This window comes from Scaptodrosophila lebanonensis, unplaced genomic scaffold (assembly GCF_003285725.1).
Source record: "Scaptodrosophila lebanonensis strain 11010-0011.00,11010-0021.00 unplaced genomic scaffold, SlebRS2 tig00000001-arrow-pilon, whole genome shotgun sequence".
NCBI classification, from domain to species: domain Eukaryota; kingdom Metazoa; phylum Arthropoda; class Insecta; order Diptera; family Drosophilidae; genus Scaptodrosophila; species Scaptodrosophila lebanonensis.
In genome coordinates this window covers 15,713,559-15,738,492 of record NW_022060529.1, presented here as the reverse complement: position 1 = coordinate 15,738,492, position 24,934 = coordinate 15,713,559, and the positions used below count along the sequence as shown (strand labels likewise).

At 39.2% G+C, this 24,934-nt stretch overlaps 9 protein-coding genes across 12 annotated transcripts; 5 read left to right on the top strand and 4 right to left on the bottom strand.

Annotated features, from left to right (window-relative positions):
• Window positions 1-9: 9 nt before the first annotated feature.
• Window positions 10-3,680, bottom strand: LOC115626474. Its single transcript, XM_030521862.1, has 6 exons — window positions 3,507-3,680; window positions 1,773-1,838; window positions 1,475-1,705; window positions 731-1,362; window positions 449-670; window positions 10-385 (listed from the first exon to the last, which is right to left on the bottom strand). The coding sequence occupies exons 1-6, from the start codon at window positions 3,609-3,611 to the stop codon at window positions 181-183; spliced, it is 1,461 nt and encodes a 486-aa protein (XP_030377722.1). The 5' UTR covers window positions 3,612-3,680; the 3' UTR covers window positions 10-180.
• On the bottom strand, window positions 1,871-3,350 carry LOC115626501. The gene is made up of 3 exons (XM_030521890.1): window positions 2,787-3,350; window positions 2,616-2,734; window positions 1,871-2,553 (listed from the first exon to the last, which is right to left on the bottom strand). Exons 1-3 carry the CDS (start codon window positions 3,069-3,071, stop codon window positions 2,343-2,345), a joined length of 615 nt encoding a protein of 204 aa, XP_030377750.1. The 5' UTR covers window positions 3,072-3,350; the 3' UTR covers window positions 1,871-2,342.
• Window positions 3,681-3,844: 164 nt separating the features above from the next.
• Window positions 3,845-5,822, top strand: LOC115629006 (peptidyl-prolyl cis-trans isomerase FKBP8). Of its 2 annotated transcripts, none has more exons than XM_030525298.1 (7): window positions 3,845-4,002; window positions 4,056-4,568; window positions 4,636-4,718; window positions 4,774-4,915; window positions 4,967-5,137; window positions 5,244-5,474; window positions 5,537-5,822. In XM_030525298.1, the coding sequence occupies exons 2-7, from the start codon at window positions 4,062-4,064 to the stop codon at window positions 5,612-5,614; spliced, it is 1,212 nt and encodes a 403-aa protein (XP_030381158.1). In that variant the 5' UTR covers window positions 3,845-4,002; window positions 4,056-4,061; the 3' UTR covers window positions 5,615-5,822. The 2 variants fall into 2 exon arrangements, with proteins under 2 accessions (XP_030381158.1, XP_030381167.1); XM_030525307.1 differs by having other exon boundaries at window positions 3,846-4,002; window positions 4,970-5,137; window positions 5,537-5,679.
• A 514-nt stretch (window positions 5,823-6,336) lies between these two features.
• On the top strand, window positions 6,337-7,437 carry LOC115626440 (lysosomal aspartic protease-like). Its single transcript, XM_030521854.1, has one exon. The coding sequence runs from the start codon at window positions 6,337-6,339 to the stop codon at window positions 7,435-7,437; it is 1,101 nt and encodes a 366-aa protein (XP_030377714.1).
• Window positions 7,438-8,004: 567 nt separating this feature from the next.
• Window positions 8,005-9,493, top strand: LOC115620051 (lysosomal aspartic protease). Its single transcript, XM_030513180.1, has 2 exons — window positions 8,005-8,115; window positions 8,183-9,493. The coding sequence occupies exon 2, from the start codon at window positions 8,188-8,190 to the stop codon at window positions 9,343-9,345; it is 1,158 nt and encodes a 385-aa protein (XP_030369040.1). The 5' UTR covers window positions 8,005-8,115; window positions 8,183-8,187; the 3' UTR covers window positions 9,346-9,493.
• Window positions 9,494-10,284: 791 nt separating this feature from the next.
• On the bottom strand, window positions 10,285-12,500 carry LOC115620010 ((Lyso)-N-acylphosphatidylethanolamine lipase). Its single transcript, XM_030513111.1, has 2 exons — window positions 12,122-12,500; window positions 10,285-11,650 (listed from the first exon to the last, which is right to left on the bottom strand). Exons 1-2 carry the CDS (start codon window positions 12,248-12,250, stop codon window positions 10,391-10,393), a joined length of 1,389 nt encoding a protein of 462 aa, XP_030368971.1. The 5' UTR covers window positions 12,251-12,500; the 3' UTR covers window positions 10,285-10,390.
• Window positions 12,501-12,821: 321 nt separating this feature from the next.
• LOC115620008 (tubulin--tyrosine ligase-like protein 12) lies at window positions 12,822-14,861 on the top strand. Its single transcript, XM_030513107.1, has one exon. The coding sequence runs from the start codon at window positions 12,949-12,951 to the stop codon at window positions 14,830-14,832; it is 1,884 nt and encodes a 627-aa protein (XP_030368967.1). The 5' UTR covers window positions 12,822-12,948; the 3' UTR covers window positions 14,833-14,861.
• Window positions 14,862-14,869: 8 nt separating this feature from the next.
• On the bottom strand, window positions 14,870-18,264 carry LOC115620009 (activin receptor type-1). Of its 2 annotated transcripts, XM_030513108.1 has the most exons (9): window positions 18,204-18,264; window positions 17,628-17,754; window positions 17,498-17,533; window positions 17,321-17,396; window positions 16,596-17,257; window positions 16,301-16,523; window positions 16,046-16,233; window positions 15,755-15,980; window positions 14,870-15,682 (listed from the first exon to the last, which is right to left on the bottom strand). In XM_030513108.1, exons 1-9 carry the CDS (start codon window positions 18,262-18,264, stop codon window positions 15,533-15,535), a joined length of 1,749 nt encoding a protein of 582 aa, XP_030368968.1. In that variant the 3' UTR covers window positions 14,870-15,532. The 2 variants fall into 2 exon arrangements, with proteins under 2 accessions (XP_030368968.1, XP_030368970.1); XM_030513110.1 differs by lacking the exon at window positions 17,498-17,533.
• A 343-nt stretch (window positions 18,265-18,607) lies between these two features.
• Window positions 18,608-24,934, top strand: LOC115628538 (protein kintoun). Of its 2 annotated transcripts, none has more exons than XM_030528358.1 (5): window positions 18,608-18,789; window positions 20,329-21,781; window positions 22,309-23,422; window positions 23,499-23,628; window positions 24,177-24,934. In XM_030528358.1, exons 2-5 carry the CDS (start codon window positions 20,518-20,520, stop codon window positions 24,381-24,383), a joined length of 2,715 nt encoding a protein of 904 aa, XP_030384218.1. In that variant the 5' UTR covers window positions 18,608-18,789; window positions 20,329-20,517; the 3' UTR covers window positions 24,384-24,934. The 2 variants fall into 2 exon arrangements, with proteins under 2 accessions (XP_030384218.1, XP_030387418.1); XM_030531558.1 differs by lacking the exon at window positions 18,608-18,789 and adding an exon at window positions 19,728-19,743.

Genomic DNA, 24,934 nt, shown 5'->3' with positions numbered 1-24,934 from the left:
AGATTGAAATATAGCTGATCTAACTTTAATTTTAAAAAACCAACAAAAAAAAATTGAAAGCATAAAGTGTTGTTTACGGGAATAAACTAATAGAACTAAATAAACTTAAATTTTTTTCCAAAAGGATAAATCGAAAAATAGAGTTATCTAAATTACAGAATATCCTAACTAACTGACTTGTTAATATTTTAAAATTTGATCCAATGTAGGTCCCCAACGTCCGTATGGGTCCTTTGGTAATATGAAAATGTCATTACAAAATGTGTAGCCAATCACGCGATTTTCGATAATTTTCTTAAAAGCTGGACTTTCATTTATTAAATCTCGATAGTTGTCGTTTGACACAACTGCTGCGTTAATCTCATATGCCAGTTGCAATATAAAGCTGAAAAAATGATCGAGCATTTAACATATAAGTGAATCTTTAGATAAGTGATAAAATACACACCGATCATCATAGGAAGCAGACTTTTGACCAGGTATATTTTTACAGGGCGTAAACACCACCTTCTTCGCTTTATGCAATTTGTCTAGAAGTTCAGGATTTGAGGACTTCTCGGGATTTCTGCGGAACATTGGCACAACAGCCTTCACATCGTGGCCCATTTTCTCAAAATATTCAATGCAGTATTTAATACCTTCGGTGGAATAAACATTTGAGCAGCCATGTCTGTATGTGGCAAGCCGCAAAATAAAATGCATATAGGAATTATATTTGAACACTACTTACGCGAAAGCCACATTGCTCCCATCGATTAAGATGGGACGCTTTCCGCTGGCTGGCTTATCTTCAGCAGCCGATGGATTATACGTATTGCTATTATACGCATTTAGTTGACGTTTTTCGACGGTGGTATATATGTCATCACTTTTAAGCGAGTTTTTTAATTTTTTTGAAACATCGATTTTACGACGAGGCGGTTTTGGATCATCTGGGGGAAGGGCTATAAAATCAGCTGCTGTACACTCACCAACAAAAATAACTGAATTGTCACAATTATCGTCAATAACAATGCACTTGCTATTGTTAGTTTTTAAAGAGTTCGGAGAATTGACACAATTTGATGATATTGTGTTATACAACAAACCCTTAATTCCCTTGGGCTTAAATAGCATGTCGTTGCTGCGTTTGCGGTCTTGATACAGCAAATTATCGACGACACCCCTAGCTTGATTACTTGTCATCGGCTTCTCATGTTGGACTTCATCATCATCGTCGGTATCCTCTAATACTATTTTTTCTAGTGAAGGAGTATGTATAATCACGCAATCATCGTCATCACTAAGATTTGACGCCTGTTGGTCTTCTAGGATTTCTCCGTCTTCAATGGTGTCTTCAAGGCGATTTACTTTCTCGCAGTACTGTTGTTTAAAAAAGCATGAGTAAACTATGCTAACTTCATAAACTTTCCTAACATTCACAATTTTTGTTACCAAAGCGAAGGTTTTAAAAACCAAAACTCTAAGTATTTACCTCCTTCGAAGGATAAAATTTTGGTTTTGGCAGCTCATTTACAGTCTCTTTTTGTTTTTTCCCTTGTGCTTGAAAGTCTAACTTCCTTTTGATATGTGTTTTACACGATCGCTGTGGAGTTAATCCTGTGCGACGCTTTATAGAGCTCAGCAACTTCTGCATATAGGTGCGATTTTGTAAATTTTTTTTCCCTCCATGCTTATTTTTGTTCTGCAATCGCTTTGGTGATTTCTTAAATGCGAAAAGGTTATAATATTAAGAGCGAGTATACCAGAATATAATAAAATGGATACTATACCTTCATTTGGTTGTCTTTAAACTTTTTGAATGCTGATCGCGCTTCTGGCATATGAGCTGGCGCAGCCTAGTATTACAAAAGAAAAAATTCATATTAAATTCATTTATACCTTGTATTGTTATTTCTTTTATGTACTTACTGCGGATTAATTTCTTAGTTTCTTTCGAGATGGTTTAAGTAAAACAATTGTTTTCTTGTTATATACATTGACTTTATTCATATTTTCTTTTTTTTTTTTAACAGACATCAATTACGTATATGCAATCCTATGTTTACAATACATGCTTTTATTGTACCATACCCTAAGCTGAGGTACATTATGTTAATATTAAGCTGAATAATCTCGACTTTTAGTTGTAATTGGACTTTTTTCTGTAAACGGATTATAAGTTTTGGGCAGTTGGAGTCATCATAAAAATCATGTGTAGTATTGCAAGTAAATTGGCTAGCTAAGAAATTTAACAAATCACTAACAGCAAAACTAACTAGTCCGTCGATAGCCCTGAATAAAACATTTATAAATTGAAGGTAGAAGTATGTATGTAAGTTTCAGCCGATAAATTAATATGCCTATTTCTTTAATTCGCTTATCTCCTGTCGTATATTCGCCCGTGCACGTTCCTCGTACTTCTCATGATAGCTGGGCGTGGCATATATGCTTGGAATCAGTAACAAAGTTTCAAGTACCTTGACACGCATCATCTTATAGTTCTCATCGCTCATATTCGCATACTCGTAACGTAGCAGCTGCGTGTAGTGTTTATACTCCTCCGGTGGAGCGCTAATTTTGAAAATAATATTTCAGTTATCGTCAATAGTATGCTATTGCTTTACAAATCTTACGCCAACACAACCAGATCCACATCTTGCAACAAGTTAGCCTCGTCATCATGGCACCATGTTACCTCATTATCGGGTGTTTTCCGTCCCAGTAGATTGCATATTAGTGATTTGACATCCTCCTGAACATGCCAAAACTGAATCTTTTACTGTCAAATGCTTATATCTACTCACATCCTCAATCATTGCATCACGACAAAACTCCTCGAAAACCACGCAATTCTGTTGCACACAACTACGGTTTCCATCGAAATGATAGTATTGAAAGAATGCGGCCAGCGCGATGCTGGGCGCGCAGTCTGCCAGATGCTCAAGTTTCCGCTGCATCATTTTCCAGTTATGGTAAGCACGGGTCGGACTGTCCACGCTCAGCTGTTGCTCAATGCGTTTATACCAGGTGGTGGCCACCTGCTCGGGCACATCGTAGTGCTTGCAAACTTTGTGCCAGATCTGTTCCATATCCTGATTTCTTTATTTTATGTTTATATTATTACGCTTGGTTATTCTTTTGTTGGTGGGTTGCTCTTTTTCCTTGGCTGCTCGGTTGGTATTTGGTACTTTTTTTTTGGCAAAATTCTTTTTTGTTTCACTACACAAACTCGCGATGATTCAATTTATGTGAAAGACTTTCTGGAACCTATTCATATTTTTGACAGGTGGGTTGTTTTTTGGGTGTTTCGGCTTAGCGTTTGCGCACTACGGATCACCCCAACCGAAGCACCCAAGCAACCCGGGTCTTGGAATAGGAAATAAAAACATGGAGGACGCTGTATCAAATGCGCGCGACATAAAGCGTTGGTAAAAAGATGTTTGGCATAGCAGATCTCATTTGTATATACATATGTATATTATATACATATCGACCCAGGAATGTTTTTAATTTAAACTACTTACCGTATTATTTTGTAGGCCATGCTTTGCTTTTGAGGGGGACCCGTAACTGCGTTGGCCCTGTTGCTTCTTACGCTTTTGTTCATTGGTTTTTTTTGGTTTCCCCATTTTTTACTACTGTATGTGAAAGGAAATAAAAATTTGTTTATTGTAAAACGACGTTTTGCACACTAAATTAACGAAAAATCTAAATGAACACCGAAGTCTATGCGTATGTTGTTTATCAGCTGTGTGAGCACAAAATAGAAGCAACATCTGGCAACGCCTTAGGGCTGACATTTCCATGCGCCTTAGACTTGGCAACTCCGTCAGGGAAATGTCAAAAGTACTTGTGAAAGCAACAATTTCTTAATATTACATTATAAGTTCGAATTAGTACTAATTTTCGGAAAACACTACTCTGCTAACTCTGTCAGAGCCGTTTCTTGGTTTCTACAATAAAAATTTGAGTAGGCCTAAGCCATACATTGCACTCCGTACTAAAGTGCACTTACGTAGAGTAAATATCGCCCTTTGTTCCATGTTTTCGCTTTTTACACATTTGTCCCATAGGTTAATATGGACGTCGAAAAATCCAGCAACAGTTCTTTTGAAGACCTGACCAATGCCGAAGATACGAAGGATATAAGAGCGGCGCAGTCTGCCAAATCGGAGAAGCCTGCGACTTTTGACTCGGCTGGCGCAAGTGTTGCTCCCGATTCAGACTATGATCCACCAACTGGAAGTGACTCAGAGAGTGAAAATGAATGTGATGTTTTGGGAAACAAGCAGCTGGTGAAACGCATTATTAAGCAGGCGCCTCCGGATGCAAGGCGTCCAGTCCGTGGAGACTTAGTTAAAATAACTTTCACTGGTAAGCTGGACGATGGTACAATTGTGGAACAAGAGCAGGGCTTCGAGGTGCATGTAGGCGACTTTGAGGTGGTACACGGCTTGGATATGGTGCTACCCATGATGAAGGTGGGCGAAGTGGCAAAGGTGCAGCTCGATTCGCGCTTTGGCTACGGCTCGACTGGACTCAAAAAAGACAACGAATCTGAGCCCATAATAGGTCCTGATGCACATGTAAGTAATAAGTTCCACTATATAAGACTATTTTTTTTAAACAATTTTTATATATTGTTCTCAATAGTTAACATACGAAGTCGAACTTTTAGATTGCAAAACTGAAGACTTTGCGGACCTGAAGACTTTCGAAATTCTGCGCAAATATGGGTAGGCTTTATTCTTGTATTAAATATGTATTATTTACAGTCCGATTATCTTGTAGCATACGAAAAAAAGAACGAGCCAACTATTTTTACAAACGCTTGGAGTACAACAATGCTATAAATCTGTACAGACGTGCGCTTGACTTTCTAGATGACCGCGATGGGGACCCTGACGCCGAGTTTGGCAAAGAAGACCTAGAAGTGAGTTGTATTAGCAAAGTAATATGTAATATCCAAACTAATTCACTTCAGCAGTTATCCAATAGTGATTTGCAGACTCTATTAGAGGATCGCTTGATTGTCTACAATAACCTGGCCATGGCGCAAATAAAAATTGACGCGTATGACGCTGCACTGCAATCGGTAGAGCACGTCCTACGTTGCCAGCCAAATAACTCAAAGGCTCTATATCGCAAGGGCAGGGTGAGTAATAACACATGTATAATACTAAGCACAAGAATAGAATGCTAGATTCGAGATTATAGAAAATCACTTATATATGTTTATGCCATATGTTCACCTTATTTAGATACTTGAAGGCAAGGCTGATACGCAGGGCGCTATCAAACTTTTGCAAAAGGTAGCTACATTGGAACCTGAAAACCGCACTGTTCAACAGGACTTGGCAAGGCTTTTTATTAAAGCGCGCCGCGAAGAGCACAATGAGAAGGAAATGTATCAAAAAATGCTGGGGCAAGCTAAAAAAATGGAACAAAAGACTGCTTCCAGACAAAAACAACCATTGGTAGACAACTCCAAGGTATATTACGAGAATAAATTATTACATTTTTATACTTATCAGTCAGTATAATCATATTGCAGCTTAAACTGTTGGGCTACTTAATGGGATCTATTCTGGTTGGTGTCGCTGGCGTTGCCATTTATCGTTATAAGTACTAAGGACGAGAAGTAACACTGAGTACTTTAAGCAATTTAAATGCATTTTTTTACAATATACATGGAGCAAAATTATAAACGTTGGAAACTGCAATTGCTTACTTGTAAAAATGGCGCTTGTTATATGAACTATTATGCACTCTTAACACTAGTATGTATGATTGAAAATGGTATGGGTTCGGATAATATACATATATTGTACAATGTTAAATCTAAATTCTTATGAATTATTTGCAAAATATAACTTAAAAAAGCCTTCTGAACAAATCTGGACAAAGAAATCAGATAAAAGAGATGCCGTGTGAAGTATTCAAGTGAAATTGGTCGTCTATTATTTGAGGCTAAATATCTGGACAAGGTGCAGGCTAGCTGTAAGCCAATGAATTACCATGTTTTCATAGATTTTTTTTTTTTTGCTGCGTTCAAATCAAGCTTGAAATCCTTTTCTACCATAAAACCTTTAACTCTAATTTACATAAGAAACCTCTTGAAATTTCAACCCTCTTTACGAAGTTTGACTGTTCTCTGGTCATGAGTCAGTAAGTCAATCATTTAAAACAAAGCATACTATAAATAATTCATATTTATATGTTATAAAAATGTATTTTTAATGAGTATTCCGTATAGAACCATGAAGGCGTCAACATTCACTTGCTAATAAATCCATCTGATTTAACGTGATATTTTAGAACCCAAGTAGAGTATTCAAATTATATAAAACTATCATGAATCTGTTAATAATTATTTTGTGCCTAGTCACTACGCATGCAAGCTTCCAACGTGTTCCTTTACAACGTTTCAAAAGTGAGGTAAATAGTCGTCGGCTTCAATTAAAGGACGGAGAAGGTACCTGTGCATCGATTCCCTTGTACATCTATCTGGATGGAGAGTATTATGGGATTATTTCTATTGGAACACCACCGCAAAAATTTAAAGTGAATTTTGATACTGGCTCCTCAAATTTGTGGGTGCCTTCAAAGAAATGCCGTAAAACCAACATTGCCTGTCTAATGCACAAGAAGTACGATGCAAGAAAGTCACGGACGTACATTAAAAATGGAACTTATTTTTCATTACAATATGGAAAAGGCGCTGTTACGGGTTATTTGTCCACTGATTTCCTTAATATTGGCGGACTGTGTATTCAAAACCAAACTTTTGCAGAGGCAACAGGCGTTACAGACAAGTTTTTTGGCTCAACAATATCCGATGGCATACTCGGTCTAGGTTATGAATCGACTTCCGTGGATGACGTTAAGCCCCCGTTTTATGCTATGTATGAACAGGGGCTAATCTCTGCACCTGTGTTTTCATTTTATCTCAACCGTGACGGAGGCGAACTCTTGTTTGGAGGCTCAAATCCCAAACACTACTCTGGAAATTTCACATACCTGCCAGTGATGGGGCAGCGCTACTGGCAAATCAAAATGGAATCTGCTTCTATAGATGACGTAGAACTTTGTAAGGGAGGCTGCCAAGCTGTCATTGATACTGGGGTATCATTCATTATAGCTCCATCAGTGGACGCCAAAGCGATAAATAATGCGATTGGAGCCGCTGACGATAGGAGAATTCCCTGTAACATAACCTCCGAATTGCCCGTTATTAAATTTGTATTTGGGGACAAGACCTTTCAACTCCAAGGAACGGATTATATACTTCGCCTTACTGAAATGGGGAAGTCGATTTGTTTCTCAAGATTCATGGGCTTTGACATGCCATATCCGCGTGAAACTATATGGCTATTGGGAAATATCTTTATAAGAAAATATTACACATTGTTCGACATGAGTAATCAACGTGTTGGTTTTGCTGATGCTAAATAATGATTAATATTTTGTTGGACTATATTCGGTTTAATCTATTTTCATAATCAAATTATTATGATCGAAGACAAATTATGTTATTTAGTTAAAAATAAATTAATATTGAATTAAATCAAAGTCAACCTTGTTCGTTTTCCAAGTAAGAACAGTATGTTGAGCCTGTTTAAAAATTGATTATAAAATTTCCGCCTAGATGGATAAATCATATTCGTAAGCCAGGGCAAATATTTGAAGCAATTTACAAAATTTATAGAGTATTTTCATAAAGAGTTACTGACTACATTCGTACCAGGTGTTCAATCAGAAACACAAGATAAATTTTGACGTTTCCTCTTGTGCTAAAATTGTAAATTTTAAACAACAATCAAAAGTACACATGGAGTTAGTTAGCTAATTTAGTAAAATAAAATAATTGTGAGAGTCTAATGTATGAGCATCCTTATAAAATCATTTAAAATCATTGATCAAATCAAAATAATTTGCAGGGATACCACTATTAATTCATTTTCTAAACAAATCTTACAGCTAACAGTTACATTGCCACGCATTGAGTTCAAAAGCCCATCACTAGTTCGATGCATCGTAATTGAAGTAGTCGATACTTTTCAATGCACCAGAGTCTTAGTACATGCTGAATCATTTCTGCGCTGCAATTTATTAGATTAACTTGAACAAAGGGTAACTGTAGTTTATTTCTTGTCAGAGCTGCGCTTTATTATACAAATATTCGGACTTGCTTTTCCAGTTAAGATGCAGATAACGTTAATTCTGCTAGCCGGTTGCCTTGCTCTCGCCCAAGCCCAACTCCAACGCGTTCCTTTGCATCGTTTTCAGTCTGCGCGTCGCCATTTAGACGATGTTGGTACAGAGTTGCAACAAATACGCATTAAGTACGGTGCAGATGGAATAGCCCCCGAGCCGTTGTCCAACTACCTGGATGCCCAGTACTACGGACCTATTTCTATTGGATCGCCGCCACAAAACTTTAAGGTAGTGTTCGATACCGGCTCTTCAAATTTGTGGGTACCCTCAAAGAAATGTCACCTGACCAACATTGCTTGTCTAATGCACAATAAGTACGATGCAAACAAGTCGAAGACATACGTGAAAAACGGAACCGAGTTCGCCATTCACTACGGATCGGGCAGCTTGTCTGGTTATTTGTCCAGTGACACAGTCAGTATTGGCGGATTGAACATTAAGGACCAGACGTTTGCCGAAGCCCTAAGCGAACCTGGATTGGTCTTTGTGGCTGCTAAGTTCGATGGCATCCTTGGTTTAGGATATAGCTCCATTTCTGTCGACGGCGTAAAACCTCCGTTCTATGCCATGTACGAGCAGGGCCTAATCTCTGCCCCTGTATTTTCGTTCTATCTCAATCGCGATGCCTCTGCACCAGAGGGGGGTGAAATCATATTTGGTGGCTCTGATCCCGATCATTATACTGGAGATTTCACCTACTTGCCTGTGACACGTAAGGCTTACTGGCAGGTAAAAATGGACTCGGCTTCCATTGGTGACGTACAGCTCTGCAAAGGCGGCTGCCAAGTAATTGCCGATACAGGAACTTCCCTCATTGCTGCTCCAGCAACTGAAGCAACTTCTATTAATCAGGCCATCGGCGGCACTCCCATTATCGGGGGACAGTATGTTGTGTCATGCGACATGATTCCCAAATTACCAGTTATAAAGTTCGTGCTCGGTGGCAAAACATTCGAACTGGAGGGCAAGGACTATATTCTGCGCATTGCTCAAATGGGCAAGACCATTTGTCTGTCAGGCTTCATGGGCATGGATATTCCGCCTCCTAACGGACCACTGTGGATACTGGGAGATGTCTTTATTGGAAAGTACTACACTGAATTCGATATGGGTAATGATCGAGTTGGTTTTGCTGATGCCAAATAGAGAACAAAACCCTAAATAACCATCTACTATATACATATGTATCAAATTTTCCTGAGATAACAGCAAAAAACAAAAATAAAGACTAATTGAATAAAAATCATTAGAGCGAAAGCATTAAAAACCTGCAAATAAATATACAAAACAATTACATGCATTTGTTGTTTACGTGAAAGAATGTTCTTTGTTTGTTATATTGAATGAATGACCGCTGCAGCTTATCGGCAAGCCAAGTACTTAGTGTTGTTATTTTAAAGCGTTGATAAGCTCAGAATGCCGGCCCCGGTTGTAACTTTGCTCTTTGTTTGCGAATTGTTTTGTTGTTGATGAAACCGAATTTTGAAGGGTGCTTCGTATTTTGTTTTTCTAATCATATTCTGTGAAAAATTGTGTATAATATGTTTTCATATTAATCATATGATCGCACTGTGTGGAATGCTCAATTTATTCATTATTATTAACACTTCGTGGTCAGCTTTCAATGTGATTTGAATTTGAAAAGTATACTTATAGGCTTGACTGAAAAGTTTTGTTTTTCTCTTGCCACCGCTAACCCTTATGGCCATAACTGTAGCATTCGTATCGTGTTCGTGGCTTTGTTTTGAAACGAGCGTTCAGCTGCACTTTGAACCTAAGAATAATGACTACTAATCACTGCTGAATCAGCGCACGAACATCAGCAACTGGCATTACATATTTTTACCCAAAGCACATGGACAAATATATGTACATACATGCATATATACATATGTATGTACCTATGTACATTTAATCATGCATGATTAAAGTAATTAGTGATTGAAATAGTTGAATGCAATCTAGGAAAAATAGAGCTATGTATAAGTACATATCTATGTACATATTTATGTATATGGTGACTGTCCATGTAGCTGTGGCTTGGAAATTTTGTTTTTATATTTTAAAATGAATAGAAATAGCAACCATAATAGATAAGAAAACCATTTTAATACTAGGCAAAAACACTAAAAAAATACAAATTAGCTTTTTGATTTCATAATTTATATCGAAAATACCGTTTTCATCATTATTATTTTCGCTTGACATCGGCCGCCAAATCAGCAGCTGTTCCCGCCGCAGTAACCTGTGCTTCGTTTGGTACTTCCGCCCGCATTGAGGTCGGTGCAGCCTCTGGCTGTATTTCCACTGACTCTGCGGCATTTAAGGGCGGCTCTTCAACAAGCATTTCATGCTCATCATCCGACTCAGTCGCGTCGCGAATGAGCTGCAGTGGAGCCAACAACTGCCTCTGCCTATCCACTTTGTACATATCACAGGTGTCGTTCACATAGCGATTAAATACGTCCGGCTTATCAGCGTAGACATGATGACCAGCTCCAGTTACGATTTTTATGTCCACCATGTTACTGCCGCGCTGTGATTTTATTTTCTCTCCCGATGACGAGTCGATCCAGGAGCGGGAGCCGTAAATGAATGTGATGGGTATGTCGCCGCGCACATCCTTAATGCGATGTATCATAGGATGCTTGGCCCAGCCAAAGGATTCCATCATTGTGTGGAAGGCAGATTCACCGCTGGGCCTTTGCGCATTGCATTGATGGATGTATTGGGGCAATAAATTGATATCCTCCTCAATGGTGTTAGCGAATTTCCGCATGATATCTGGTCTTGTCTTTTGCACCACCCACTGACCGAAGGGACCGGCAGCACGTAGAGCCCATAACGGATTTAGCGGAGTCAACACACGTGCAATTGCGCGCACCCACAGCGGAATCTGTTTTGAGTTTGTGGTCTCCGACGGTTTCTCAGGAAAGCCCCAGGGGTCAGCTAGTATTAGATGCTTCACTCGCTCCGGATAGGTGAGTGCATAGCTCGATGCGATAAAACCGCCCATAGAGTGTCCCAGCAAGATCATGTCGTTTATGTTCATTTCGCGTCGCCACTCTTCAACCGACTTCACGAACTGCTTCTCGCAGATTAGAGCATCCTTAGAGAAGAGGGGACGGGAACTGCGACCAAAGCCGAGTATATCCATAGCATAGACGGGCCTCTCCTTTGCAAAAGCATCAAGATTCATGACCCAAAGTGCAATGCCAGCGCCGAGGCCGTGCAATAGCACGAGCGGGACCTCTTTTGACTCTGTGTTTAGGCTTATCGTCCATATTTTATCGGAATCACCTACCGCGGGCCCAATATCGACAAAGAAACCGCGATAGGGAAGCTTCAGGTACGAGAGAATCTTCTTCTCAACGGCGCGAAGCATTGTGGGTGAGCTAGATGTCCAATTAAACAACCATTTCCAGAGCCAAAAGCCGTTATTTCTGGAATCCTGAAATTGAAAAATAATTTATTACATGAGAATTTGGCATACACATGACATTGGAAATGTTTTTGTTTAGGCACAAATAGTTGTGTGTGTGTTTGTGTGTGTGAGAGAGATTTGTGGATGTTTAGTTAAGTATGTATTGAGTAATACTGAGAACATACAGCTGAAAACTAAATCAAATTTGTGCCTAGTGAGAACAATAACAATCACAACAGCCGCAAAAAACACACCCATCACACACTTATTTATACATCATTTGGAACAATCTGACCCAATGCCCGGACCTGATTTAAATACCAGCATACCCGGAAGTCCTAATCGGAGCTTGTTATTTAACGGGCTAGCCTATGCGCTATAACTGCGCAATTGCGCGATTTTAAACAAATTGTGTCACTTTCTGATATGCTTAAGACTTTGATCCAGTGCCGTTGAACAGACTCATCTAATGATTCCAATACGACTGTCACTGCTTACCTCAATATCCATGCAAGCTCCTGCGTCTACTGACTGCGGCTGTACCACTGACACAGTCGGAACCGAAGGCACAGCGCCGCCGCCGCCGCCAACGTTTGCGGCTGCTGGCAGTGTTAATGTACCGCTCATTCTGCTTTTGTCTCTGGTACTTCTCTGTGTTTTGGCAGACGAAAACACTCAATTTTGAACTGACACAACTACCACACAGAACTAGGAATTTTGCCACATTTGCGTGTTCTTGAATAGTTCAACATAAGCAAGCATGACAAGAAAGTAAAATCTAATTGTGTACCCTTCTTTTCTTGCGTTCAAATTGACTTGTGTTGATGACTTTGAACTTTTTTAAATGTTCACAGGCGGCCAGTTATAAGTGTTACAGACGTTATCTATAATTCTAATGGTGAAATTACACTTTATTTACGTGTTTATGTATGTGAGTAATGCCGTCGTTTTGTTAATAATATTCACCAACAGCCGTCGAACAGCTGATGATGGGTAGCGCTGAGCTCATCACATAAATACGGTCACACTAAGTACTGCTCTACAAATAAGTCCATTTGTTTACTTAGAATGTTTGCTTGCTTGAATCTTTCAGAACTTTAAGGATGCTGAAAAGTCCCCAAAACCACTTTACTTTATCTTATGTTTATTTCTTGAAACATTTGAACAATTAAAACTGTAAAGTGGCCAAAATGCTATTTAAGCGATTGATTTGTTTTATTTATGGTAACACAGGACCTAATTATATGAATGAATGAAAAAAAAGGTATCACAGATTCGGTGAGACTCGCGATACAGTGTTGGCTTCTAGCACATTTTATCTCGGCATGGACGGCGTGAACAAGTACAATGAATTTTTGGCTTTGCATAAGCCCCAACTGGAATCCTCTGCCATACCGGAGCATTTTTGGCCAGCGCTCTACAGCAAACTATCCAGGGATATCTTCGATGCCGGCGAAGCCCTACAGTTGATGCTCATCGACTATGACGAGGAAGAAAATGGCGTCACCGAGGAAGATGATGATGATAGTCCGAATCCGAAGTTTGCTCTGGAAGTGGCTCGGGAGGAGGGCGTCAAAGCTAAGGATCCGCTGGCCATATATCTGGTAGATCATGCCTGGACGTTTCGCATGAATAATGCGCGGCAGCAGCTGGAGCAGCACGCCCAGCTGTCGGATCGCATGTCTGCAATTACAGGTGTGGATTTGGAGCATGAGAAGCGGGTAGATAAGATACTTCGGCGCTTATGGAAGTATTGTCATGCCTATTCAATAGCCAACGAAGGTTTGACGGACGAGGAACGCATGCCCATTTGGTATGTTATGGACGAGGTTGGGTCTGCAGTTAACCATGCGGAGGAACCGAATTTCAGGCTGGTTCCTTTTCTCTACCTCAGCACGCAAACCACATATAGCTTGCTTTTTCCCATCCGGGATTCTAAGCAAGGCGAGCAGGTCACTCGCGACTTTATTGAATATGTGGCTAAGGATGCAGTTCAGCGTCCAGCGTTGCTGCTGCCGTGGCGTGATGCGGACTTCAGCGACAAAACTTTTATACAAACGGAACCTGGAGCTGAATACTTCTCCAGTGGACATATACCGGAGACTTATCCACTGGCGAATGTTCTATCGCCACAAATCTCACGATGCGACCCCTTGAAGGTTTATGCTGAATACGATGTAATACGGGCCCATCTCACGGCTCCTGAATTTACACTGGTCGACAATGAGGTAGAGGCCGACGTCCTATGGCTTACCCGTCATTACAAAACATTTGCGGAGCTGTCGTCGCAGACGCCCAACAAGTTCATCAATCAGTTTCCTTTTGAGTATGTGATTACCATCAAGGATCTCCTCAGTATTGTAGCGCGACGAGCAGCCAAAGAACATCACAATTCCGAAACATTGGAGACCCTGCCCTCTTGGCTGCCCACCACATACAATTTGACCACGGAGCTGCTGGAATTTGCCTCGTATTATCAGCATCGTGCAGCTAAGGGATTGGACAACCATTGGATAGTTAAACCCTGGAATCTGGCACGTGGACTTGACACGCACATTACCAACAACATTAAGCAAATTGTGCGTTTGCCCGCAACTGGTCCAAAAATCGCCCAGAAATATATAGAGCGACCGGTACTCTTTAAAAGATACGAATTGGATGCCCAAGTGAAGTTCGATATACGCTATGTTATACTCATGAAGTGTGCTAAGCCGCTAGAGGCCTATGTGCATCGCAAATTCTTCTTGCGGTTTGCCAATCGCCCCTTTTCGTTGGACAACTTCGATGACTATGAAAAGCACTACACGGTTATGAACTATCAGGAAAATGCTGAGCTCCATCACATCAAGTGCGACGACTTTGTGGGAATGTGGCAGGAGCAGTATCCGGACAATGAATGGAGAATTGTGGAGCAACAGATATGCCGAATGCTGCACGAGGTTCTACAATGTGCCACCAAAGCGCCGCCACCTTGTGGCCTCACCCCTTGTCCCCAATCCCGTGCCTTATACGCGGCTGACATAATGCTGGAATGGAATTCCAACAGCGCCGGCAAAAATGTGATGCAACCGAAGTTATTGGAAATCAATTGGACGCCTGATTGTCAACGAGCATGTGATTACTATCCCGAATTCTTCAATGATATATTCAAGTTGCTATTTCTCGACGAAAAGAACGATGAAAGCTTTAAATTGTTGACTGAAAATTAATCACGGGATCTAACGTACTCGTAATAAAAATTGTGCATTTCGTTATCTTAACAGTTAATCGTGTATTTTATTTTTGTATGAAGAGGGTATGGTATCTTAAGTCATTTATATACTTTTTTAACTACATATACAACTCTTAACTAGCGCTCAGTTTGTACATTATTTGAAGTATGTAGTATTTATGTATTTCTCATGTAGCGGCGCAAATTGCGGCCTAGAATTCTATCATAGCTTGGTAAATATATATATATGTATGTCAATTAAGGGAAATACAGTGAATTCAACTCTGAAGTGTTACGTTTAAAAAGTGAGCTTAAATATAAGGTAATGAAGTAAACGTTGTTGGAACAATTTTCAATTGCAATGGCACTTGATGAAAAATGAATACGATTGGTAAGCATAGTATAAATGCAGGCATGGTGGTGATTCACAGTACTGTGATAATACAATACAAATGTTAATTAAACAGTAAGTCAAGTTCAATTTACATTTAAGGCAATTTCAAAGGCACGAAATTAAATTTGAATAACTCATGAAACTAAATAAATGTTGACTTGTGTAATAACCCGCATACACAAAACGATGTGAACAAAATAATGATAATGCAAAAATTGTGGACATTATAAGACTAATTATAAACTAATGTCGTATAGCCCTAAGTTATATTAATAGCTAAAAGTAGACTAATACAATCTATAAACTAAACGCAGACCTCATCAAAATCTAAACGTATTTTCTCATCAGCGGAAGCTAATTTATGTATAGTCTTTTTAATGCGTAAGGCTGGAAGGCGCACATTTGGGTTCTGATGCCAACACTCTTTCATTAGCTTGGACATTCCCGCGAGCAACTGAAAATAAATAATATATATTTATAAAAATTAAAAAAAAGAAAATTAAATTATAGATTTTATTTAACTTACAGAATCAGAGCTCCAGCGATTCGGTATCGATGGGCGATAGTTGTCAATGCAAACCACTTTTCGCATGTCCTCAAAACTGGGATCTGCTGGCACAACATCGTAGAAGGGAACCTTGTATTCCTCTGCAATACCACAGGAAAGCGTACGACGGCACACTTCCCAAAGCACTAGACCACAAGCGTAGATGTCCGTTCGCCGCAATGCTTCAAAACATTGCATATCGATACTAAATATAAATCAAAGCATTTTTAGCATTTTTTAGAAGTAGCAAAAATTTATTGTAGTACTTACGTTTCGTCAAGGACTTCGGGTGCCATATACCGTTTGGTGCCAACTTTCGGATTGTTGCCCAAATCAAGACGGCCTGTTACATGCGAATGTGTGACTGCCAAACCAAAATCGGCTATAACACAAACACCATTCGATTTCACTAGTATGTTCTTCGATTTCAAATCACGATGGGCCATAGCTGGTTTACCCTTTAAAAAAGCGGAGAAATATTGAATAATAATTAGAGGAAAACCTCGTGAATATTTCTATACGTACCTCAGTTCCAAATATCTCCGTATGCAGATGAACTAAACCATTAGCAATGGACAAACAAATCAAAATCATATCATTGTGACTTAGGGCATTGCGATTAAGATGATCAAATAGCGAACCCAAAGGAAAGTAGTGAGTCATTAGCCAGAGTTGTGTGCAAGAATTGCGTGATGTCATGTCGGATCCAATGAAGCCAAGTATATTCTCGTGACGCAACAGCACGGTACTAAAAATTAACAAGCAGTCAAAGTTAAGTAAATAATATTCAGTGATCAAAATAAAATACAAATTCACAAACCTATAGATTTCCGTTTCACGCTTCCATGACTCCTCGTCACGGCTGAAGAAAATTTTGACAGCAATACTTTCACCATGCCAGTGTCCACGCCACACCTCACCGTACTTGCCCCGTCCAATACACTCAATCAGCGTCACCTGTTTGGCCAGCGTACGCTGCACCAACAACGGTAGTCCACTGCCGGACCCTGAGGTTACGGAATGCTGGAGATATTCGCGAAGTGTGCTGTCGCCGGCGCTAGTGGCGCGCAGCAACTCATCGTTAACCAAATACGATTCAGGATCTTGCTTAGTTCGTGAGGCAGCTAATCGCTTACGATGATTGCGTCGAATGAAGTAAATGGCCACCATACCCACTAACACTATAATAAGGAAGGGGCCGAAAATAGCTGCGACCATTTTGCTTATGCTGCTACTATCGGCAGTTATAACTGTTACATCGCTACTGACAAAAGGTGGTAGTTCGGGAAAATCGCCATCATTGCAAAAATCTCCAGCACAGCAGGCCACATTTATGAACTTTGCTGTGTTGCGTTTGCTGGGTCCATTCTGTTTGTTCATATTATTTTGATTACAAATTAAGTGCATCTGATCCCAAGATGTGGTACAGCCACGTGAAACTTGTTCCTGGCCAACAGCATCACGGGTACGCGATTTCCAGCACTGCAAATATTTATGTTTTTGATTAAAGAAACATAACTAAATTAAAGAATGATAAAAGCTCACCTGTATGGCAGATTGGCATGTGTGGGCGTGCTCGTTCGGATTATGACATGGAGGCTCACAGGCATAGCATTTGAATCTTTTGGAATAGATGTGTGATTAGTAAAACAGCTATTATGATTTTCATTAAAGGAAACCGAAAAAAATATTAAATTACGCATGAAGATATCACAGCTTTACCTTCTTTTCATGCGTCTCTTACTCTTAATATGTCTTCTGGACAAGGGCAGCATATGATTTAGGGAATTATTATGATATTAGCAATGGGATTCTCTAGCCATTATGGGATTATGAGTTATATTCGAATTACCTGGGATGCACTTGAACCTGGACCGAATTGGGTTGAATTGCTGGGAACTCTTTACCGCTCATATGTGGCGGTAATTCCATGTCTAAAATTTCTTGATTATCATCAAGAAAGCGTTCATTTATTTCAGCTGTAAAAAATAAATAAAAATCAGTCACACACACATGTCCAATACAAGTCGCACACAGAAACACACACACACATTCATAGGCATATGGATATAATACATGTATGTATATACATATGTGTATATTAATAACTGCAATTTTTATGCTTCGTTCGCCCACAACCAACTTATAGCGCTGTTTATATAACTTTTGTTACTCTTGCCGACATGTTTTCATTGTAGTTGTTACAATGAAGTGCACTTTTTCTATCGTTCCGCATTATACGCAGCGCAATAAGCTAGAACGGTAGCATATGAAAACAAATTAGACCTGCACATACACACACGTAGGAGCAAATAGCATCATTTTTCAGATCACTTTTAGTGATACAAAAGTAGCAAAAGCTAATTTGCAATATTCATAAACAACTATGCGAACACCTTTCTTTGAAAATTAATAAATTTTAACGCACCTTTCGCATTTTCACACACAAAAAGAGGCAGTAGATAAACTAAAAATAATTTATACTCCATCGCCAAAACTCTAGCAGAAGTGTGACCATACGTCACATTTTAAAATAAGTCGCATATTTTATTGAAAAAATTCTGTAAATACCAAATTAGCGGTATACCTAAGTATAGAAGCCAAATTAGTATTGACACTTCGAACCAAGAAATTTATTATTTATGAACGAAGGCAGAGCTTAAGAAATAATATTAAAGACATGTCAAAACAGGGTAAGATATGTTTATTTCTCATACTTTTATTGAAAAAATGCTGAAAACACTGCAGCGGTGTGTTTTCATGTAGGGTGAAGGATTTTTGCATTTAGTCGTTTACGGTCACACCACTCGAAGACACTACTCTGAGCCGGTTCTCAGCTTTGCGTGTGCCTGGGGAAAATTGATTGAGATTTTCTAGAAATTTTGAATTATCAATCACATAACATTCGAAAAGTGCTTTATGAAAAACAATAGAATTGCTTTCGTTAATAAAGTGCATTTGACATAATCATATCTTTAACATAAACAGACTATTAAACGTACATATTTTTTAAGGTGAGTGAGTGTATTTGTAGGCAGATGCACAATAAACCCGCGTGTACGTACGTACTATGCATGCATGTATGTATGTACATACAATGGGAATGAGGATGTGTGGGTAACGTTGATTGCTTAGTTCTGGCTTTCCACTAGAAAATCTCTTGCGTTCTAAGAGCAGAGAAAAGTAGTGGAAGGCTGGTCATTGACATCGGCAACGGCTTCAAATTATTTTTTATTCTACTTGATTGTCATAAATTGTGCTGCAGCTCCAACCTGCTTTACAGCTGTGGGTGTGTATATGTTTACATATGTGTGTACATGTATAGGTTTTCGCAAAGTTTAGTCTGACCGGTCCAGATCGGCACATACATATGTATGTATGTATGTATATACAAACATATAATAGAAATCAATCAATTTGCATTTGTTTGTCGTATTGATCAAACAATTGTCACTCAAACCATCTTTGTAACCCTTGGCGCACATGTTGCCTGTCACGTAACCGTTACAAATTTCCTTATTTTCTTTCCCCTATATATGTATATAGATATACATACATATATACATACCCAAAAATATTCAATAGTATGCGTTCGTACTCGTATGTCCCTTGCTTATGTATCCGTTCAGCTGTTCTCCAATATCGCTTTCCTTTTATCTCTTATCACGGGTTGCGTTTACAATTTAGCTATAATAGTGTATGTGTATATACTTACATATGTATGTGTGCTTGGTTTGTTTCTGCGCAACATCGAGAACATTTTGTTATTTAACAACAAAACACAATTGAGGGCAAGTGGCTTGCTGATTGTCACCCGCGCGCCGCTCTCTTCCTCATTCTCGTATTGGTGCCCACGAAATGTGTTTGCCGGCATTTCGGGACAGACGCTCATTCGCCCAAGTTCTCTCGCGCGGCCGACACGAACTATAACCGTACAAGCAACAGCAAAACAAAAATTAAACTACGCAGTACGTTTTTACGCGTGTTCTATTTTTTTTTTTTGTATAAAAAATTATACTAAATACCTTCCTTCCTCTGATGTCTGTCTATTATTATATAAGAAATGTAAAGAAATTTAATCAGTCACCTGTTAAATTTAGTGGAAAGGTGGCTATTTTCTTGCGGCCGGCAAATTTGATAGAAAATATTCACACACACCCGTACATGTATGTACATACATACATACAAGTTAATTTATTTGATGAAATTGTATAATAATCTATTAAAGGTCTACACATACATACATATGTAAAGGAAAGGGTGTAGATAAGCGATCTGAAAGATATACATATATATGTATGTATTTTTGCATACTAATGGCAAATGATTTAAGAGGTCGGCTAATAGCGGGTGCTTATTTTTAAAATTCATGAAATGTATGTATATATAGATATCCATCTGTGATAAAAGAATTATAAGCACGGTTTGGTATTATAACACAAAATACGTCAATAAGCTTATCAACAAATGTTGAGATTTCAATAGTAGCTAGTTATTGCATCAGCTTCAAAAACAAATCCAATTTTAACAATGCCCTTTTTTGTCTCTTTCAGAATCTAATTGTCAACAAATCACTGCATATTTTCGATTTAAAAAACCGCTATAGTGTTATTAAAAAGATTTTAAATACAGCTATTAAGCCGTTAAAAAAGATTATTTATAAAGCAGTGAATATTGTATTTAAAGTTGGTGGATTTTTGTAGAAATAGAGCTAATTATTGATAGTAGTTGCATTTAGCGCTATGTCCGCTTCTACTGCGACTGGTGAACGTAATAAACACTCTAAACTTAGTCAAGAAAAGCTCGATATAAGCAAAGAAGAGTTCGAACGCATTCGCGAGGCCTTAGGCAAAGAAGAATTTCGCAAACTCTTCTTCGACTACGTTGAGGAAATCCAAGATCCAGAGAACCGCAAGATCTATGAAAATGAAATAGCTCAGCTGGAGAAGGAGCGCGGTGTTGAGGTGACATTTATACATCCAAAGCCGGGCTTTGTGGTGAAAACTGCCATAGAAGGAGAACTGAAATGCTTTATTAACATTGCCAGCTGCGCGGAAGTAGCACGTCCGGAAAATGTTGTCGCGCAAGATCCAGAAACCGGAGCACGTGGTATCACATGGTCAATACCAATGGCTCAGACTCCAGGTCGGGATGATTTCGATTCCAAAAACAATCATTGCAAGGTCTATGATGTGGTCTTCCACCCAGATGCCTTGTATCTGGCTCAGCGTAATCCCGAATTTCGCAAGTGCCTTATCGACACTGCGCTGGACGCGATCGAACGTGAGTATAAAGTGAGTTTGGATCGCGCCAATCTCAAGTTCCCGAAGCTCGACTACAAGGGTGTCTCGCGTCCCACTGTGATACGGAAATTGTCGAAAAATGCTACGGAAGAGGAGCGGGAACCGCACCCACTGGAGCACATGTATCCACAAAAACCAGATGCGGCGAATGATGAGCCCAAAATATTACCACTAAAAACCAAGCCCACGCCCAAGCCTAAATACACGATACCCAAATATATTATAAAGCAGAGCCATGACGTGGATTTGTCCGAGTATACGGATGAGCTGGATGCCAAACTAAATTTGACAGTGCCGCGTTCTCTGGTCGTTGAAATCGAGCTTCCGCTACTGCGTTCCACTGCCGAATGCCAGCTGGATGTGACTAACAACTCGATCTATTTGTTGAGCGAACGCCAGGGCGCCAAGTACAAATTAAAATTAGATCTGCCCTATACCGTGAACGATAAAGCGGGGAACGCTCGTTTCGATACCGACAAACGTCGCCTCTGTATAACGCTGCCCGTGGCTCGTTCCAGTGCGAAAAAGGAACGTGAAATGCACGACACTCTGCGCCAATTAAATCGTGAGGATAGCGGTGTCGAGCTTCACTCAAACAGTGAGTCACCAGTCGAAGAGGAGGATGACGATGTTGACGGTGATGCCGAAGCGGAGCAAAGTGATTCTACAGATGAGCCAACCAAGACGGTTACTTCCGATCAATGTAAGTGGTAGCTTTTTATTTATATATTTGCATACAGTTAGTGATTGCACATTTAACAAATTTCAGACAGTTTGAAGAGAAGAAATTGTCATAATATATAAATAGGTTTTTCTGTATTACTGGTCGCTCATTTATAGATCTCAAAAATGAATGACTCTTTAATTTGAGCACATAAAACATATTGATATAAGTACATCCGTCTTTAAAACGATAGGTTTAATTTATTATTTGAAATAAATGAAAATATCCCAAATGAAAAACTATACTTTTGTGTGAGGTGATTTAGGATTCATCGAGGCCAACAATTCGGTTTAGATTTGATTCAGTTCCAATAACGTAATTATTCGTATTGACGAGATAGAAAAAGGCCTATATCTCATTAAATTTAATCACAAACAAATCTAATTAAGCAGACGGGTTTCTTTCCTTTTCAAAATACTAAAATGATTGTATGCTTTTTTTTTTACAATATCGAGAGCATTCTCACTTGTTTCTTATTAACATAATAACACAAACTACTTTAATAGCTGATGCTACCACTGCCACGACCACGCAGTCGCCACGTTCTTTCCTCAAGAGCTCTGTACATTACCAACTTCCCGCCAAGTTTGATTGCAATGTTTTGGACAATGTGATGGCCTTCGTGCTGCACGTGCCGAATGTGCAACCCGATTCCTTACTCACGCTGCAACAGCCGCAGAGTCTCCATCTGCAGTTCGCCACAGTGGGCAGCGGCTTCTATCCCACATATTATGCATTCTTTGTGAAACTGCCAAGCGATGCACCTGCCAATTTGCGTATCGAGACTTCCGAACCGGAGGCATGGGACAACAATATTGTGTTGAAAGTAACTTTAAGTACGAAAGGGGATGGTCTGAAAACGTATCTTGCCGGATTGGATGAGAACGATCTGGTGGAATACAGCGTCCATGGTCAGTATCCCACAAAAACGAGCAATATGAAGAAGAAATGTGAGGAAGGGGAACAAAAGTTCAACATTACCGTTGATCGTAATGACGATGAGCCCTCGTTGGAAATAACCATTACGCCGAAACATTCTGCTGCCGCTTGTGCATCAAACACCACTGAGGATGAGGAGCATAATGATCAGCAGCAAAAGGATCAGCAACTGCAAAAAAAGGTTAACAAGAAGCAGCGCAAGCGCAACAAGAAACAGCGTTCCCTCTCTGAGTCTGCATGTGAGGATATCAATAAGGTGTACGATGCCCAACAGCAGGCAGCCAACAAGCAGCCTGCTGAACCGCACGAGCACTCATCTCCGGAACGTAGCGATGATGCGACTGCATCAAAGCCAGTGGCCTTGCTAAAAGTGCCTCCACGCAAGCAGCGCAGCTATTCCGAGTGCAATGAAAGCAGCGTTGGCAGCGGTGGTTCTGTGGCCTGCAGGGGCATTTTAAAACGCTTTAGTCGCTACGGGCCAAGACCATCCATATCAGACAGCTGCTCGTCCATTGATGAATGCTCCTCGTCGTTTTCCTGTTCGGTTGATGCCGCAGGTGGCCTTGGCAGTTACTCGCAATCGTTTGGTGGGATACCCGAGGAGCGAGACGATCCCGGATTATCGGAGAGCTGCAAAAAGACTGTTAGATTTAATGACCAAATCATGAAGCAAGTATTTAGGTGGGTGCCTTCTTAAATAAACGCTACAATTGAAGACAATTGAAATTTGCTGACCTTTGTCTTTTCGTTGGCACAGACTCGACTCGAGCATCTTGGGTCGCAAAAAGAAGAACCAGAAGAGGCGTGATTGCAAAATGCGAGCCCAGCAGCGTCGCGTCAGCGAAGGCGATTCCGTCGACTATGAAGATAACAACACAACTCTCAAGGTTAGTACGTCATTATAGCTGATAAGATAGCAAATTTGATATTGGGCTTAACTGGCTGATTACCGGGCGTGTTAATTTAATTAAGACACCTTCGCGAAATGTGGTTTTTACCATATTTGCTGCGTAGACACTAATATTGATAGTCAGATATCAGTTGAATCCTTTATTGTATAATGATTGAATTACATAAATGTGCTAAATTATCATTTGTTTATTTAGTTTTTGTTTGTGTAAAACGAGTCAGAAATCGAACAGATTATTTATACTACAGCTACGTTTGAGGCAGACAGAGATATTTGATCGCCGTGTATTAAATAGCGTAATGCTATTTCACACTTGCTAGTTAGTTATTTTTCCAAGAATAGCTTACGCTTTCTGAAAATGTATTCATAAACATACTATAATTACACATGTATACATGCAAACAATATTTAAAAATAAATTGTACATATATTATATTATAGCTGTTGGCTTTAAGTTTAACAATTCTTTATTCCAAAATAAATTAGTTAATAATTACCATGTTTTAAAACTAAATATAATTGCAGGCTGCAGCTAAAGAGCAGTATTTCAAGCAGAGCAAAGAAGAGCAGGACCTTCATGATAGTGGTCTTGATTTAGTTGGCGCTCAAAACAATAATAACAGCGATAACAACGACAATGAAGCTAAACGAAACAAAAAACCTCGCGCAGAGCATGAACAATATGCTGATGCAAAGAATTCCATGATTTTTGAAATGGATGATGATATGTAAATGAAATACAAATTTTTAGAGGCATATTTTGAATTTTTTTAAACTACTTATATATTGTACCATACATGTATGTGTTTTTTTTTAGTAATATTGTACTTGTAAGCAATGCGCAATTCACTGCTCAATTCACAATACGAATGCAATTTAAAATTGTTTATACTATAATCAATCAAAAATCCTATAAGCACATACATGCATAAATCAGCTGTTATTGTTATTCAAATTGGTTCTCTATTGAAAAGTTAAAATTTTAATTAACTGCATATTTGGATGGTATTCAATATTTATGCTTATTCAAACACATTATCATATGCAAAATCTCAAAATATTGTTATTAACTTAGTTGTGTAGAATTTCACAAGTTCATAAATGCATTCTTTCATAATCAATAAATGAAACGTTTTAAAACAATCTACTCTCATCAATTCGCCACTCACAAACAAGGCTACAAAATATATCCATAGCTAACAATAGTAGTAGAATTATTACACATAACATAAATGCATAAACAACTATTTACATAATCAATAAACTGAACAATGCTTAAAAAA